At 37.1% G+C, this 19,217-nt stretch overlaps 1 protein-coding gene across 4 annotated transcripts in view; it reads left to right on the top strand.

The window, feature by feature from the left end:
* The first annotated feature begins 1,840 nt into the window (after positions 1–1,840).
* The window catches only part of LOC131155491 (V-type proton ATPase subunit H), a 46,656-nt gene continuing 29,279 nt past the window's right edge, over positions 1,841–19,217 (top strand). The window contains exons 1-5 of one of the 4 annotated variants that reach the window (XM_058108683.1): positions 1,841–2,246; positions 2,542–2,618; positions 4,440–4,565; positions 9,716–9,818; positions 9,898–9,970. In XM_058108683.1, coding sequence (XP_057964666.1) covers positions 2,589–2,618; positions 4,440–4,565; positions 9,716–9,818; positions 9,898–9,970 — 332 coding nt within the window. In that variant the 5' untranslated portion in view covers positions 1,841–2,246; positions 2,542–2,588. Of the gene's footprint in view, positions 2,247–2,541; positions 2,643–4,439; positions 4,566–9,715; positions 9,819–9,897; positions 9,971–19,217 lie in introns of all 4 variants that reach the window. The other 3 variants (XM_058108684.1, XM_058108682.1, XM_058108681.1) reach the window with 3 other exon arrangements.

Consider the following 19,217-nt stretch of genomic DNA (forward strand, 5'->3'; position numbering starts at 1 on the left):
AAGTTTTGATTGTCTCAAACCCTGCAGGTGGATTTTGAATCTGACGCATCAAATAAGTTAAGTGGAAGGTTTCAAGGAATTAATATGTCAATTAATTAAATTGTCAGGAATTTAATTTAATTTACGACTATTTGTAATCTTTACGTGGGGAGATAAATAAGCATTTAATAATAAGAGCTCGAAATTTAATTTTGAATATGATCGAGAGTGCAATTATAATTCTTTAGTGGTATGAATTATAATTAACATAATTAAGGATGAATTCGAGTCGGATTAGGAATTCTTAATTACGTGGGAAGCTCTAGTCATATTTGCCTAGAGGTCCCTACTGTAACTTATATATACGCGCTCTATTCGGCAGCTAGGGTGAGATGAGTGAACTTTCACTGAGGTAGACATTTTTCGTAAGAGAAGAAAACCCTAGCAGCCACTTACGAGTCCACTCTCTCAGGAGCAAGGCGTGTTCAAGGAATACAGTAGAAGATTCTCAGTCGTCTTCAAGAACTCGGTTTCATACTTATAGATTCGAGATCAAACCAAACATATCTTGCAGGTATAATCCTAATCGGGTAATTAGGGTTTGCATGATCATATTATTATTTTTATCCGTATGCACTATAGCTGGATCTTAGGGCTATTACGCAAGTCCCATCAAAACTTACTCATCACACTCACAACATGTGCCAAGTCTAGCCTCGTACACACCATGACATACATTAAACTCCCTATGACGCTTGCATAGGGGACCTTTGACATGTCCTAGATATCCTCATTCGTACTTGGGCAATTTGCAGTAGACAACTTAAAATGACTCTCTAGAGGTGTACACACCGGTTTTGCATTAGCCATGCTAAACTTCTCCAATACCTTCTATACATAACCGCCATAAGATAACCATAACCTCCTTGCAGTTTTGTCTCGACGAATCTCCATCCCAAGTATATTTTTGGCTAGACCAAGATCTTTCATGTCAAACTCTTTGTGTAACAGTTCCTTTAACTGACTTACCTCAGTTAAATCTTTTGCGGCTATCAACATGTCATCGACATACAATACTAAGAAAATAAGAGAATCATCATCAAACTTGTTCACATACACGCAACAGTCATACTCACACCTTTTGTAGCCAATCTTTATCATGTAGGAATCAAATCTTTTATACAATTGCTTTGGAGATTGTTTCAATCCGTAAAAAGATTTCTTCCTTGGCCCCAGATCCATACTACCTTATTCGGCTAGCCATCTCTTTTTTTCCCACGAAGTTGATGCTCTTTTGCTTGGGCGACGTAGGCGCCTGCGAGCCCTAAAGGAGCCACCACCACCGCCTATCATAGCCACAACCGTTGACCACTATTGCATACGTACGAACCTTCTTCACGTCGCCTTATTCTTCTAGTTTCTCTCTTTATTCTTACAATTTTTGATTTCACGATTTAACCTCAAATTGATTTCAAGCCCAAGCCATATTTCAACCTCAAAAGCGACTTTCCACTATAAGTCCAATTTTTGATTTGAAGAATTTTCAAAACTGCAAACGGAAATTTCGTTTCTAAAATAAATCAGGTTTTCAGTTTCAAAAAATTTCAAAACTACAAACTAGATTTTCGATTCCAAAATTTTCAAAATTGCAAATCAAAATTTTGATTCTAATTTTTTTTTTATAAAACTGCAAACCCTACTTTCGATGCAAACTTTTTTTAAAAACTAAAAACCAGATTTTTTCGAGTCACATATTTTCTCGTGCAAGTTTGGTTTTTGTCCTCGTCCTTCACGTCAAAAAAAAAAAGAAAAGATATTATTGTTTCCATTATTTATATTTCATCCCAACTCTCATATATGCATCGAGAGTGAAGATATTGGCTTTGTAGCTTCAACAATTATGATTTTTTAAAAAAAATTTGTGCTCTTCTGTATTTTTAGTATTGTTTTAATTGTTTTGTAGTATTAAAAATGAGCATTTACAACCCCTTGCTCATTGTCCAAAAACAAAAATAATTCCATACAAGAGTGTCTCGTCTTCCACACTTCCACCGGATCATCTGTAACTTTGTCGCTTTAAAATACCAAAAAGTCCCTGCAAAAAACACTTCGTATTTTAATTCCAAGGAAGGTTCCTGCTCGGAGTCCCTTCCAGCCCGATCCAATTCGAATCCATACACCCTCTCTCTCTCTCTCCCGGAACACTAGTGCTCTATCTTCGTCTCTGCAACTCGCGGCGAAAAATCCGTCAATCAGCTTCATTGCAGGTGCATGCTTCCTCTGGTTTGATTTAAAAGGTTTACTCGGCGGGTTGAGGTTTACCTGAAATTAATGGTTTGGGGTGGATACGGGTATAAGTAAGTTTATCAAAAAGGCCATAAATGCGTAGATGAGTGGCCCGGCCAAGCCCCCCCCCAACCCGCCTGTTTTTTGCCAACCCTAGATTTCCTTAATGATCATTGAAGCATTTGCATTTTTGTACGATTACAAATAGAGAAAGAAATTAAGCTATTGCTTTCAAATCACGGTCCGATTTGATTTCCTGTTTTCATTGATGTGTAGTGGCTGGTGCAGTTCTCATTTTTTGGTCGTGGAGAGCTTGAATTGCAATGGATCATGCTGAGCTTACCACTGAACAGGTTGGTGATCACTCAGTTAATTTTGTAAGTCTCAAAATGCTTAAGAAATTTTATTTTTGCTTTCTTGGGGGGCGTAATTTGGACATGAATTTCTTTGTCGTGTATCATAAGGATTAATACAGTTTTGCATATGATTTTATGTGTTAGATCGGTTCTAGTTGCCTTTGCACCTTTATTGAATTTGCTAATGTAAGTTCAATTTGCCAATTCTGTATCATTCTTTTCCTTTTAGGGTCAAACCCAGCGCAAATAATATGGGTAGGTTGCTGCAGGTTTTTGTGAGTCATGTGATTTGTGATTTGATGGAAGAAAGCTGCAAATAATGAAATCCATTTTTGACTTGGGGCTGGGTCATGTCAATGGCAATTGATGTTTTTCGCTAGATGAGATGCAATTTCACAAACCAAGTGAAACTGTTGGTTAGGTCTGATGCACCCAGGCACTGCATTTGAGTTGATCAATAGAACTGAAGACGAGATGTCAAAAGACTTGTTTGCATTAGTTTTTATGCCTTTTCCTAGAGTATTTGTAATTATTTGTTTGTTGTTAGAGGGGAGCATTGGCTTTTCCCATCTTTGCACTGTTTTTGCGATTATTTTGTGTATCTGGTTGCAGTGTAATGCTCTAATCTTCAAGTTTTCTGTCATTCCTGCTGCTCTGGTTTGGAGTAGTGTAGTTTTTCATTCTTTCTTGCGTCACTTTGGTGCTTTGCAAATGTCATATATACAGGTTATTTTGACTGCTTTGCAATGCTTAATTAACCTTGTGATTTTGTCATGTTTTGTGTATTATTTTTCTTTTAATTTTTTTCTCTTGTTGATTAGGAGAATAGCTTATCCTGCTCCTTGTATATATATATATATATATATATATAATTTTTTTTTTCTTTTTTCTCTTTGTTAATTTCTTTGTTTGTCTAATAAGAAAGGAGAATATTGATGCACACTTTTTTTTTTCTGATATATATATATATATATATACACATTTTGCTATTTGTATTCTGGTTGTACCAAACAGGGTTTTTTGAGGGTAATTTGGAATTTTGGATAGGGTCCTAAGCTAGAGAAGAAGAAAATATTAATGCAAGAATATCAATACACACATTTTTCTAATATTTTCTTCTTTAGCTATTTTTACTAAATGCAGAATAACACAAAGGCCATTGTGTTTGCTTGAGGGTGATTTGGAATTTTAGATAAGGTACTAACTCTATCATTCTGGCAAAATGTGGCCACTCTTAGGGCTTGAACTTGCACATTACTAGATAGCCTAAAACTTTTGCCATTGTGTCATACAAATTTTTTTCTGCAAAATTCGTTGCTTTATATAATCATCCCTAATTAAAAAAAGAGTGTGTAATCTAATATTTTTACTTCATTTATGATTTTAAAATGTTTGTCTGTTATCCTACTTACTGGACAAGCTTTGAACATTTCTCAGCGAAATAATTAGGCCTGCTGCTGTAACATTAGGGTTATGAGGTATGACTTGGAAATATTGTTGAGGTCCTAATTACCAGCTATGGTAACAGCCCTAGGCTAGATTTTGAAAATTAATGCCCTGGTCCTGGTTTTGATAAGATGAGATTCTGAGCCCAATATTTGTTTTGAGATTGTTGGGGTTACTAAGTTCATCTTTAGTGCCTAAGAAAGATGTCTGTCACTTATATTTTATCTCATTATCATTATTTATTTTATTAATAGTGCATTAAATTGATTACTGTGTTATAATGCTGATTATTTCCTGGTTTATATATGTTACAGTGGGTTGTTAAGTAAGCTAGATATGTACTTATGAAAATTTTTTTCTTTCATTCACAAGGTTCTGAGGAGGGACATTCCATGGGAGACTTACATGACAACCAAGCTGATCTCTGGGACATCTCTTCAGCTTTTAAGGCGTTATGATAACAGATCAGAAAGTCACAGAGCAGCCTTGCTGGATGATGTAATGCTTGATCCATATTTTGTAATTTTTGAATTTAGTATTCATTTGTCACATATGCTTTACCAAATCCAAGTCTTGCGATTTTCCTCTGTTGCCTTTGAACCACAGATACTAGAGATTCTATATTTTTAAACCTGTTCCTTCATTTAGTCTATTTTCTTTAAGTAAACAGAAGAAAATGGTTGTAAGTGCTAAATACATTTAAAGTTACAAGTAAAAAAATAGATGTTATAAAATATATATATATATAATTTTTGTTTAATTTGTTGAAATATTACTCATTAGAGAGGAAAAAATGTACCATATCAAAATTTGAGTTCTGTGGAGGAAAGTCATTTCAATTTTGTGTGGACCTTTTATTTCTTTTGTTTCTTTCATATATAGCATGCTGAGTCAGCGGAGCTTTAAAAAACTTAACCAAGGGCTTGCTGCAATTGCATTTGTGGTGGATTTGAAAGCCGTTAGGTAGAGGAAGGGATTAGGGTGAATCTAGGCTATGCATGGAACGATTTAAGTCTGAAATAAAATCTGTTTATTGCTGGAAAGGAAAGGACTGAGATCAGAATCAAGAATGGTCTGGACTGATGCACCCTGAGCATTTGGAGGGAGGGACAGGAGAGCTTATGAGGCATGGAAATGTCTGCACAGAAATTAAAGGATACTCTTTTGCATCCATTGGTTTTGTGGAGTTCTTGAAATTTTAGTTTAGATTTCTCTAAGTAGTGTTTGGTTTACATTGAATAAGTACTTATTTTAAAAAAATACTTCTCCAACATTTTTTTAGGAAAATAAGTATTTGCTTAAAATGTATTTTTCTGAAAAAATTACTTATCTCAAAAAGTACTTATAATAAGTAATCTCAGTCTGCTTTTAGATAAATACTTTTTCTACTTTTCTGAAAAAATGCTGAATTCAAACTGCTTATGATAAGTGCTGATCTGGAGAGTGCTGAAAGTTATAAGTACTGTTTGGTTGCCTCTAAAAAAAATTGCTGATTATAAGTGTCGATTAAATAAGTAGTGTTTGAATACCCACTTTTATTATAAGTGTTGTGTAAATCTGTATTTATTATAATATAAATAATTTTATTATATTTTGATGAACATAATTAACAAATTAGCATATGATTACTTAATTATCATCTGGTCGTGGAGGCCAAATGAACACAAATGCCAAAGAGAGAGAGAGAGAGAGAGAGATTGGGTTTCCTGATCTAGCGGTGATGAGGTGTGGCAATGTGAAGAGAGGAGCAAGGAGGGACGGGGAGAAGGTGCAAGGAGGGTGAACAACGATGATGGCATGCGGAGGTGGGAAACGGTGTGAAGACGATGTCAAGCTTGAGATCACTGTCTATGGAAAATGCTCGTCAGATCTCAAGCCCTAGCCATCTTGAATTTGCCTTGGCTTTGGTGAGGGAGACTTGTGCGCAAGCCCCTTGGGACAGAAGGGAAGAGAAGGAAGGTTTACCGTAAGTTACAGTATGCCACTAAATGCAATTAGAAATATAATCATGCTACCATGCATGAACAGTGGCCACTTATAAGTGGCCAAAAGCTATCTCAAGTAGCTTCTCAAAACTTACTTAAATAAGTGTCACTTTTCAGCTATTTTTTAAAAGGTACTTTTTTGGAGGACTTCCCAAACAGCACTTCTTTCTACAAGCACTTATTTTAAGTGATAAGTGCTCTAAGTGTTCGTAAAATAAGTGGTTTCAAATGGGGGCTAAGTGGCTTGAATTTTTTGTAATTGCTGGCTCTTCCTATGTCTTTGTGGTGTGCTCCCACTTTGTGCCCATTTAATACAATAACATCTAATCATTGCAAAAAAAAAAAACAAACAAATAGGGGTTGTTCAATCGTGAGATTAGTGCTATGTTTTCTTGTGAATGCTAGGATACATATGGTTAAAGCATTAGATTTTCATGTTAAAGGTCTCAGGTTTGAATCTTTGGAGGAATGGAAAGGCGTATGGGATGGGAGATGGGTTACTTCCTCTTGTGCATGTGTAGCTCAGGCCCAGTGTAGAACTTCAATTGATAGAAAAATAAAAGAAAAAAAGAAAAATAAAGAGGAGAATATGAGAAAGGAGTACAGGGAAGGAAAGGAGTTTTCATCACAAGGCATAGAAAATTCACACGAATCCAAAATCCAATTTTCTCTTGTTTGACTATATCAACTAAGATCATGACAACAAATTTATAGGAAAAGAGGGAAACTAATCTCAGTAATCATATTATATGGTAGACATATATTTGAGTGAACTTCCTCTCCCACTTCTAGGATTTTTGCCATTAAAAAATGTAATAACTTGACCCACAATGTGATCCCTGGTCTTGAGTTTTAACCCACACAGAGTAGTGTAGAATGCCTGTGTGTCAGAATGTGATAAACTTGAAAGAAAAAGATACCACCGACTCTTTCTTTTAGGCCAAAGCCCTTCTTGCATGGTGCAGTGGGTAAAGGTCTTGTTTTAGGCTTCGAAAGTGGATATGCCTTATCTGAGCAGGTTATGGCTGCCACTGAATTTTCATATTTTGCAATGAAGTTGAAATTTATAGGTTGACAACTTAATCATCTCTGATTAGATACTGTGCATAAACGAAATATTATCTAGTGACGGTGTTGGACATGGTGAGAGATGTGGAAGCATTAACAATGAGAGAGTTTTCATTTTTTAGAGTTTGTGGTTGTTGCGGATATATTATAGGGAACAAAATTTTATTTAGTCATTATTTTTGATCTTGCATGAAACATCACAAATCGCATAAGGATATTTCCTAAGTGGATAAAAAACATTTGATAAATCTTTCTAAATTTATGAGGTGGCATGTTTCTTCAAGATACTCATATAGACATTTGTATGATGTATCTTGCTTTTGATGAGACAAGTAATCATCCGTTTATTTATTGTCAAGTGGCTGTGTGTTAGACCCTTGATTAGCTTGACATTGCCAAGGCACAGCCTGGGCAACTCATGTGCCAAGACAATAGCTTAAGACGTCCTGTCATGGGTTGTCTTGATATTTGATGGTTGCTAAGTCTATTTTGCTGGAGAGGGAACACATAGATGTTAAGGTGCCAACTCAACATGGTCAGGGATGGACATGGTTAGGACCGTGGTCTTTGACAAGGTTGCTTATGGTTGCTGGTTTTGGTTGGCATGGTCAGACGGTTGACTTGGGTATGTCAAGTGCCTCATTGACATATGGTGTTGTTGGGACGTGGAATAACTCATGCACTTAGGATTTTCAACTGCAGACCCTAGGCAACTAGCATGGGTGGCATGGGACACAAGGGGAACTCGTGCATAGCGTTCCTGCACATGTTAGATTTTGTAATCCTCGTTTTTAATAAGAGAAAAAGGTTGGTAGCTGTTGCTCCTGTAAATACTGTTGCCTTGTGAATTGTTGTTTTTATTGTTACCCACTTACAGGACTTAACCACTGAAATTGTGTTTGTGTCATTGGCTTAACAAAGTGTGCCACTTGGTGCCATTGCAATGTCAAAGTTGTGTGATGTGAATCTAGACCTTGTGATACTCTGCATGTTAGATGTTAGAAGTTTGTTGCAATCAGGGAGATCTGGGTGGCCTCTGCAACTGTGCGTTGTTTCATGAGGGTGCGTTTTAGGTTTTTGGTTAGAATAAGCAAGTGAAGTTTTTGTGGCAGTATGATTTATCTGCTGTGCTTTGGTTTCTATCGATGCAAAGGAATCATAGGATTTTCAAGGACCAAGTCATGCCTGGTTAGTTGTCATTTTCCCTGACTTATTTTTTGATTCTAGGTTCTGATATTTTTAGAGTTATTTCTTTGAATTATTTGCAAAGGAATTGGAAGGTAGTCTCTTGTAAATTTTCAGTTCTTGTTGGCAGACATCTTGTTCCCCCTTTCTGCACATTCTTGTTCTTAATGAGTTTCTTTTCTATTAGGAAAAGAAGCTTATGAGGTGCCATGTTTTCATCCCCCTTATCTTTTCAAGATTGCTGCTCTTTTTTTATGAAGTTTTGGATTAGTGTTGCTGTAAGGGTTTGCGAATTGAGTTTTTCCTGTATTAAGATGTGTCTAATATTTTATTCCATTTACCATGATCTACAGGTGATTGTTGATTATCATATTATTTTTTATTGACTAGGCTGTCAAAGATTAGGTCTCTGCCCTCTGTCAAGGGGTCTTCGATTTGACAAGAGAGAGAGTGTTTCAAGGATATTGTTGTGGGAGATGATTATTCCATGGTTTTTGGGGCCTAGAATGATAAGCTAGGAATTAGGAGATTTTACTTCTATCAAATATTTGCTAAAATATTCTTTCTTTTGGATGAATTAAAATGGAACTTCTATTTTTCCTTACCATTTGAGACTCTTTATTGGCTTTGGCCTAGCAGCTTTTTGCTCACTTGCACTTACTTCTTGGACGCCTGGTCCCTTTTTTCCCCACTTTTGGTCGTGATGATCTTATACTTATTGTTTTACATGGATTTTACTTGTATATTTTTTTTTGATAACGAAAGAAGATATCATTAATAGATAAAAGAATTTACAAGAGGGAGAATATGGTATCCCCCGAGACAAGCTGAGACACTCCAAAACTAAACAAGTAAAAATACCCAAGAGAAAAGAGGTTATCAAGTCAGCTTGTTCCTCCAATCTCTTTGAAACTCCTGGAAGTTTGCCTCTTTAAAAATCCATAACCGACACACCATAGTGAGGCGATGTACTTAATTTTTTCCCAAACCAGTATCTGGTTTAGTTTCTTCCCAATATCTGAGTATTACGTTCCATCCATAAACTCCATACTACTTTGAAAAAACCACACTTCCATAAAGTTGTCCTATCCTTCCTTCTACTGAAGCCTGAAATCTTACAATGAAGGAGGACAAACCCAGCTTTCTCCTATAATGCCAAAAAGCTTATTCTGTATACTCCAAGAGAATATATGTGCTCTGTTACAAGATATCCTTCACTCTATTTGGCTTTACATTTATATATTTGTTATTCCATTTTCGTTGTTTGTGATTTTCCTTTATAAGTAGCACTCTAGATGGTTACTCAATGCCTGACTATGATTCTAATGGCAAAATGTAATTGGAATAGAAAGAACAGTTAAATTTGTTGATATTTGATATGGCGATGATACGTGCAAGCAACTCTGACAGGATGGTCCATCTTATGTTCGAGTCTTTGTGAGCATTTTACGGGACATTTTCAAGGAAGAAACGGTAGAGTATGTTTTAGCTCTAATTGATGAAATGCTTGCAGGTAATTTGGAAGTTTTTTTAGCCTTTAATTACATATGAAGTTTTAATTGAGTCACCCATTTTTTTGTTTCTGTTGGCAGCAAATCCAAAGAGAGCCAGATTATTCCATGACAAGTCCCTTGCAAAAGAAGATACTTACGAGCCTTTCATGAGGTCAGTATTTGTTCCAAATTATCAGCATTGTTCATTGGTTGGTCATTTCTAAGTGTAAGTACAAAAAAGGAGGATAAGACATCCTACGCAAAACAACTAAGCACAATAGCAGCCCTCCAGTACCCCTTTGAAGATCGGACAGCAGTGTGACAGTGACCCCTTAAAAAACTCAAAAAGAGTGTGCCCAGAAGGAAGCGAGAAACTTAACTCTATCCCAAAGTGAAGATGGAGAAATTGTCTTCTCCTTGGTTTATCATTTGTCAAATGAAGCAGCATACCACCGTTGTGTCTTGTGTCTTGTGTCTGTGTGTACAGTTATGCATAAGGAACTGAATATTAATGAAAAGGGAAGTAGGGAACAGGCGAGAAGCAACTGTTTGTGGTAGAAGACAGGAATTAATCTTTCCATTACAGATTGAAATTTAGAGTGAAGGAACCACGAACTGGTGAGGTGTTGGCTTGTTAGTCAGTTGTATGAGATTGCAAAATCACAGACTTTTTTTCTGTGAATGGAATTTATTTGGAGAAGAAAGAAAGAAAGAAAGAAAGGAAGGAAGGAAGGAAGAAAACAACACAATGCAATCAATGAAGCAATCTCTCCCATTCCTCTCCATGTCACTTGAAGAAACTCCTCTAAAAAGGCTGTTAAAGCACCAGACTGAAGCAAGAAAGATATCTAGCCAGAGTTCTGGAGCCCTAGAAGATTCTAGCATTGTGTTCCACTTCCAACAAATACATCAAACCACTGGCATTGACAGCAAACGTCCAAAGAGCTTTCCTCGAATTCTTCCCTGTACCCCTGAATTGCAAGAAGCAATCTACCTAAAGAAGGGAAAAAAGCCACAGCTCTACAAAACTAAGAGCAGGTTGTTCCAAATTTACAAAGAATAAGAACAATGCAAAAATGAAATTTGTTATAGTCATCACTGTGATCTAGGTTTGTCTTCTTATTTATTATTGATTGTTGTTTGTGAATTTGGTTGGAGTGGCAGACAGGTTAGAAACAGTGGTGATGGATTTTCTGTGATTCGGTATGGGCAAGAGGAGAGATCAGTTAAGTCAGAGCGGTGGTTGTTGGTAGGCCTGAGGCTGTGTCTCTGGTAATTTGATGTCTAAAAATTTTGTACTTATGGGAAAATGATTCTGGTGGTTCCCCTTGGAAGTTAATTCCCTTTGTCTTAAAAAGAAAATTTTGTTTGCCAAAGAATGATTGAGATGCTAATGTTGGCGTTTTAGCTACTTACAAGAGCTCTTGGAAATTCATTTCGCAAATCTCTTCCATGTTTTTTCCCTTTTGAGTGATGGCTCTAGAGTCTATTTTGGGAGGATATGCCATGGTTTATTTTTAATGTTTGTTACATTCTGCACCATCACTTCTTTTATAGTTTTTGAGGGGGGAACCAGTGGCAATTGAGCTTTCTTTTTTGCTACTTTTTGAGCTTTCTCCGGTAAGATTATAGGGTGTAGACTTTGGATGCTTCTTAGGTTTTTTATTTTATATCTTTTTTTTTCTCACATTTGATTCACTCCTCTATTTTTTTCTTCTTGAGCCTTTTCTTTGGTTGCTGAAAATCTGTTGCAGATTAGGAGGCCTCATAAGGCTCTATCTTTGGAAATTTGGGTGATGTCTTTTGATAGTGATGGGACACTAATTTTGTTGGTTGAAAATTGCTCTGTGGCTTGGAAGTTTGTGAACATGTCATTTGCCAATTTTGTTGATTGTTGGTTGTATTCAAACTCCCTAGAAGCTTTTAAGTTATTTATTTTAAAGGTTTTGGGTGGAAGAAGGATGCAGGCAAGTTGGGCAAATGTGCTGTTTTTGTGGTGCTTTAAAGAGTATCTAGTTAGAGAGCAATGCTCGCATCTCTGATGGTCGTCTGTACCTTTGCTGTTGCTTTGGAATACGGTTGATTTTCTTGCTGCTTTTTTGGCATTTTCATCTGGTTGCCTCAAAGGAGTGAGCTTCTTAGATTTCAGTGGGATTAGGTGGTATTGTTGGCTTTACTTATTTATTTTTAAATTTTTGGTTTCTACTTTTTATCATCTCTTTCTAGGAGATACTTCATCATTCTCATTGTAATTCTCTTCATTCTTAAAATAATCTTTTTCTACTTAAAAAGGTGAGCAATTCTCTCCACACCGAAAAGAGAGCATGCACACTTGAAGAAAGTGCTTCATTTGCCCTTCCCCTCTGAAGCAAATCATTAGCTTTGGCTTTATTACGGTTTGGAGTCCATGTCAAAGCTTTAATTTAGAGGGCATCTTGGTCTCCGAAATAAAAGAATACAATAGAAAGGGAACGGCACTATGAACATTTTTTTTTTGGATAGCAAAGGAAATTCATTATATAGGTAAGGAATGTCAATTAGGAATAGAGACATCTCCTTAATGAAATCTTAGAACCCCCAGGGGGGAAAAAAACACCAAAAAGTGTAGAGAGCTGCATTGTGAACATTAGACAAATGAATGAAGAAAGACTTGCACGAATAATTTCCAAAAGCATCTAAAACCCAACTCCTTCCATCTTCCCTCTCATTCAGGTTCCTAATAAAGTGGAAGATTCACTAAGCCATTGTTTACATGAGGAAAAGTCAGATTGGTGCACCACAGAGACTAGACAAACAAAAGAGGCTCAAATCGAAGGAGCATCCCAACCCTGTAAGCCTCCTAGAATTGAACTCCTTTCCCTTTTGCCAACTCTTTATCTTGTATGGAGTGGCAAGAATGAGGGATCTGAGAATTGAGAAATAATATTCAGGGGCTTGCATAGGTAATAATATTTCCTGGAGCAATAGTTACATCACATTCAATGTGTTCATTGCGTCAGGTTGCTCATAAATAGTTCAGAATAAGTGTCGTTTTATCCTGTGGCTCAATATTATTGGCGTATATGATATAATGAACACAAGTCACTTGAGATCCAGGTTCTAAAGAGAATTTTCATGACCATGTCTGTACTAAAGAGATGCTGTTGAATTCCAAATTATCCACACCCAACCCTCATTTGGCATGCAAACTGTTAGTGGTTATGTAGTCATTTAGCATTATTATTATGTGTTAGAGTTATGTTGATAAGTGTGAGTTAGTAAGGGTATTATGGTCATTGGTATTGTACTTGACATACATTATAAATAAAGGGAGAGACCTATCATTGAGGTAAGGTCTTTCATTTTATCCAATTATCCAACATGGTATTAGAGCTGGTTACCAAGGAGGTCCTGGGTTCAAGTATTGTCGCCTGCCTTTATTGTGGTGTTTTATTGTATTTTCTATAATGGGTGTTATCTATCGTGTGTTTATCTCTCCACGTGCCGTCGGGCTGCACGTGCGGGGGAGTGTTGAAGCTTGATATACATTGTTGGTTCACAACCTAACAGCTTAAGTTTTTTAGGTAAAGTGGTAATCTAACGTGGTATGAGTAAGATCCGACCTAAACCCTAATTGCATAACTGCCGCTAAATCAAACCCTATATATCATAATACCATGCAACCTGCTGCAGTAGAAGGGGCATCAGCATCACCAAAGTCCAGGAACAGCTTCAGAAGTTGCCGGAAATACTGCAGTCACTGGAAAAATCGTGGATGCTGCTGTCCTATTCAACACCTCAAGAAATACCTCTTATTTTGCAAAACTAACCATATAGAAAGCCACAGAACCTGTCAATCTGCCAGCCCTCAAAATTTCATAGCTAGAAGATCTCCCACGGGGCCCCCATGCATCGGCTGAAAGCCGGAAGTGCCGACCCCATGCGCTGGCGCGTGAGACTTTTTTGAGCAGCCATTTTACTCTGATTTCCTCCCAAATGTCTCGAGTCCTTCCTCACACCATAATACCAAGTTGTTTGTCATCTTTTTTGTCTGTAGGTATCACCTTTTTTAATTGTTCATGTGCGGCATTCCGGAAATGTTTGCTTGCTAATGCCTGAAGCTGTTGGTCAGTAATTATAGAGTTCATTGAGGCCTGAAACAGTGATATTTCTGTGTTCTTTATTCATTATTTATCTTGTTCATTGTGTGCTTGTGGTTTGCTCCAGTTGTCGAACGTTGTGTGTTGGGATGGTGTCCGTGAATTCCAGGAGAATGTTGTTCGCTGTGTACTTCAGATGTTATACTGTATAGAGGCTGTTTGGTATTATTACAGCTGCATGTTGGTTTCTTGGGGATATGTTTAAGTCTCTTGGGAGCAGGGACAGCATTTATACATTGATTTTGTTGGGTTGTGGCGGTGCTATGTCCAGTTGTTTAAGTCTCTTGGAGCAGTGGCAGTATTTATACATTGATTTTGTACGGCTGTGGCAGTGGTATGTCCAGTTGTTGGTGTCTCATTCGTGGTTGAATCAATAGTTGTCTTGTCTGTGTTTGGTTTGGTTGGTCTGAAAATTCACTTGTGGTTGCTTTGGTTGGTTTAGAAGTTCACTTTTGGAATCCCAAGAGCATTTTGTTCGCTGTGTTTGTCTGATTTGCTGCTGTATCGAGGTTGTGTGTGTGTTGGGATGGCATCCTCAATTCCCAAAAGTGTTTTTACATCGTTAGGCATTTGTTCAGGTGAACAGCGTACTATAACTATCTCGGGTGGAGAGTATTCAAGGTTTCTATAGTATCAAACATCCCAACAAGCATCTTATCACATTGCATGCATCTTTTGCTCAGAAGGATAATCCTACAGTTTGTATGTTGTTTGATATCTCTCCCACTAGTCCCTGGATTATCGACTCTGCCGCTACTGACCATGTGACAGGTGTAACCAATTTCTTTTCTACCCTCCAATATTCTAAAAATCTACCTCAAGTTACCCTTGCTGATGGGTCCACGATATAGTTAAAGGGATAGTAACAATAAATCCTACTCCCTCAAACTACACCACTTGAAACCCATTGTCGCCTTGGCCATCCATACTTGGACAAATTAAATTAGCTAGTTCCTACCTTGAGTTCTTTGTCTAGTCTTGAGTGCGAGTTTTGTCAGTTGGCAAAACATCATCATGTTCCCTTTGCTTCTTGAGTCAACAAATAGGCAGATGGTCCTTTCATGTTTGCCTATTCTGATGTTTGGGGTTTGAGTCATGTCACTTCGAAATTGGGGTTTCGGTACTTTGTCACATTGGTCGATGACGACTCTAGGATGACTTGGTTGAATTTAATGAAAGACCGTTTTGAGTTATTTAATATCTTTTGTGCCTTCTATTCTCAAGTAAAGACTCAGTTTGCTATGCCAGTCAAGATGCTTTGTTGTGATAATGCTAAGGAGTACTTTTGTACCCAATTGAGTACCTATATGACTAATTCTAGTATGATTCATTAGTCTTCTTGTGCCCACACTCCACAAAAAAAAATGGAGTTGCAGAATAGAAAAGCGGACATATTCTTGAAGTCACTCGTACCCTATTGTATCAAATGAATGTCCTCAAAATTTTTTGGAGCGATGTTGTGCTCATTGCTTGCTCTCTCATCCTTGGTGGTAAAATCCCATATTCTGTTATCTTCCCTAAGGCTCTTTTGTTCTCCCTTCCCCCTCAAAGAACGGATAAGTTGGATCCTTGTGCTATCAAATGCATTTTCTAGTGTATTCCTATACTCAAAAGGGATATCGATGTTATAGCCTTGCTTTACATTGATTCTTTGTCTTTGCTGATGTCATCTTTTTTAAGTCTACACCATACTAGTCTGATTCCTTGAGTTCCGTTGACCTGAATGGGTCCCTTCCTCTACCTTGTCTTCTAGATCCTAACCTAATATTTGTGCCTAATCCTCCAATATCTTCATCCAGTTTGAGTCCTTGTCTTTGCTTGGATCATCCAAATTTGCAAATATACACATGCCGACTCAAGGAAGGAGAGCCTCCTCTAGCTTCCACCCTTTAGTTTCCTCGTCAGATTATCCTATTTTCCAAGATGTTGATCCACCCATTGCTATTCGAAAAGGTAAATGTAATTGTACCCAACATTCAATCTCTAATTTTGTTTGTTATGATTTTTTGTCACCCTCATATTACTGTTTTGTTAGTACTTTGTCTTCTGTTGGTCAATCAAAATCTATTTTTGAAGACCTGTCCGATTCTGGGTGGAGGAATGCAATTATAGAAGAGATGCATGCTTTATAGGATAATGATACTTGAGACGTAGTACATCTTCTTCCTGATAAATCTGTGGTTGGTTGTTGTTGGGTGTATTGGGCGTACACTGTGAAGGTTAATCCAGATAGTTCCTTGGCTTGATTGAAGACCCACCTTGTTGCTAAGGGATATGCTCAGGTGTATGGTTGGACTATTTAGGCCCGTTCTCCCTTGTAGCTAAACTTGCTGTAGCACGTTTGTTCATCTCCTTAGCCACCACCTATCATTTGCCTTTGCACCACTTAGACGTGAAGAATGCTTTCCTACGTGATGATCTTCAGGAGAAGGTCTATATAGAGTAATCATCGGGGTTTGTTGCTCAAGGGGAGTTAGGCTTATTGTGTCGGCTCAAGAAGTCACTATATGGGTTAAAATAGTCTCCAAGGGCATGGTTTGGTCACTTCAATACTGTAGTACTTGAATTTGGTCTTCAATGGTGTGGAGTAGATAATTTTGTATTTTATCGCCGTACTCCATTCGGAAGGATTTTGCTTATCGTGTATGTGGATAATATTGTGATTACTGATGATGATGATCAAGGTATTTAAAGCCTAAAGCATTTCCTACGAACTAAGTTTCAGATAGGATTTGGGACCATTGAAGTGCTTCTTTGGTATAAAAGTATCGAGATCTTATATAGGAACTGTCTTGTCTCAAAGGAAGTATGTTCTTGATCTTTTAGTGAGACAGGGCTATTGGGATCCAAACCTGTTGATACACCCATGGATCCCAATAATAAATTACTACTAGATATGGGTGATTTGTTGCCTAACCCAAGACGGTACTAAAGACTAATTGGAAAGTTGAATTATATTACAGTCACTTGACTAGATATATCCTTCGCAACAAGTGTTGTGGGTTAGTTTCTCGATTCCCTGAGAACAAGTCATTGGGATGTAGTACTTCGCATTTTGAGATATCTCAAAGGTGCACTAGGGAGAGGTCTCTTATATTAGGATTAGGGCCATACTCATATTCAAGGATATACAAATGCAGATTGGGCCGGGTCGCCTTCTGACCGAAGATCCACAACCTGGCTACTGTATCTTTGTCGGTGGTAATTTGGTGTCTTGGAAAAGTAAGAAACAAACTGTGGTGGCTAGGTTAAGTGCTGAGTCAGAGTATAGGGCTATGGTGCACACTACATGTGAACTTGTTTGGTTGAAGAACATGTTGAAAGAATTAGGTTTTCCGCGTTCTTAGCCTATGGAGTTAATGTGTGAGAATCGAGCTGCTATTCATATAGCCTTCAACCCGGTCTTCCATGAGTGAACAAAGCCCATTGAAGTTGATTGCCACTTTATTTAGGAGAAGCTTGTACAAAAGCTCATTACAACCACTTATGTGAAGTTTGAGTTTCAGCTTGCTGATTTATTCACTAAAGCCTTTGGGGGTGCTCATGTGAAATTCATTTGTAACAAGCTAGGAGCATATGATATATAGGCTCCAGCTTGAGGGGGAGTGTTACTGGTTATTTAGTCGTTTGGCATTATTATTATGTGTTAGAGTTATGTTAATAAGTGTGTATTATGTCATTGGTATTGTACTTGACATATATTATAAATAAAGGGAGAGACCTAACATTGAGGTAAGGTCTTCCATTTTACCCAATTATTCAACACAAACCATCTCCCAACTGAAATCCAAATCAGTGCCTGCCATCCCACTTTTATACAAATTTATCTATCTTCAAAAATAGGATACTCTAAACATCAATCAGTTGTTTGCATGAGAAGAAAGGGAGACAACTGAAACTCTTGATTAACACCCCCGGGAGCACTACGAAGCTTTGGGCTTCCCCTCACAATCATTTAGAATAACAGAATTACTACCCTTAACCCATTTCCCCCACTTTATCCCAAAAACCTTTCTCTACAAACCTTTATCAAGGAAAACTTAATACTCAAATCATAAACATTGAGTACTAGTAGGAGTGGCAGTGTTAAGTTTATAAGGTAGCATTTGCGTCCCCAGAAGTTGTTTACACTTTTGGGTGATGGCATGTGTGTCAGTCCCCTTACCTAAAAAAGGCCTTCAGACACTTCCTTTCTCCTGTCTCCTTTGAGCATTCTCCTCAACCCCATTTACTGCTAAAGCTTCATGCATGTTCCGTCAACCCCAATAACAGTACTCCTGAGTAGGAGAAAATTATGAATTGAAATAGTGAAAATACTGCTCAGCATGTTTGAAAGAACCTTGGTTATGCTTTTGTAAATGTTTTAGTCATCAAACTAATGGGGAATTACCAAACCAGTCAAAACTGAATATGATAAATTTTTAAAATTTGACTATTGTTAGTTAAATAGTTACAAGTTAACTTCGAATTATTGCTTAGCTGATTTGCCCTGCTACTTTTAAGAATAATTACTTGACTGATATTAAAAATGTGCATTATTCCCGTATAAAAGTTAAGTTTCCGATACTCTTAGACATGATTCAGTAGTAATGCTGTTAGCTGAAATCTTGGATGGGCAAACTCATAAATACTTGAGCTATGTTTGATTTCTGGAATGTCTATTAAATAGAGTGGAATGAGATGGGAATGTAATAAAAATTGTATAGGGATTCAATAATTTAGAAAGAACACTCATGCAATAGCTTGAGTTGTTCCTTCTAACATGGAATAGGATTGGAATAGATATTCCCATGGTGAAAAAATTAGTAATAGTTGCTCCTTGCCTATTCGATGTTATTGATTTATAAAATTTTTTGCGATTGTCATTAGCTTTGTTATGAAATGGTATCTTCTTTTACAAGCTATTAATTCTTATGTTTTGACCATTTTATTCTTAGGAATAGACATTAAGTGAACCAAACGTAACCTTAGAGTTAAGGACAGATAACATTAATGTTATGATATTGATTTGCAATTCTTTATTAAGATGTGGGAGTGCCACTTTTAGAGTTTGATTCACCGTTCTCATTGTCTTTTTGTATAATTACTATTGTTGCCTTCTTGCTTCAATGGTTTTAGCCATATTCCCTGTGGAGTATGCCAGTTGGACAGTTGCAACATTTATGCACTCAAAACATCTATTTATTTATCCTTCAAATAAAATAAAAAACCGTCTATTTATTTGAGCAATCAAAGATCAGTTTACATCGTAATTTCTTGATTAATGGAGTTGATTTAATT

Source organism: Malania oleifera, chromosome 5 (genome assembly GCF_029873635.1).
Source record: "Malania oleifera isolate guangnan ecotype guangnan chromosome 5, ASM2987363v1, whole genome shotgun sequence".
Taxonomy (NCBI): domain Eukaryota; kingdom Viridiplantae; phylum Streptophyta; class Magnoliopsida; order Santalales; family Ximeniaceae; genus Malania; species Malania oleifera.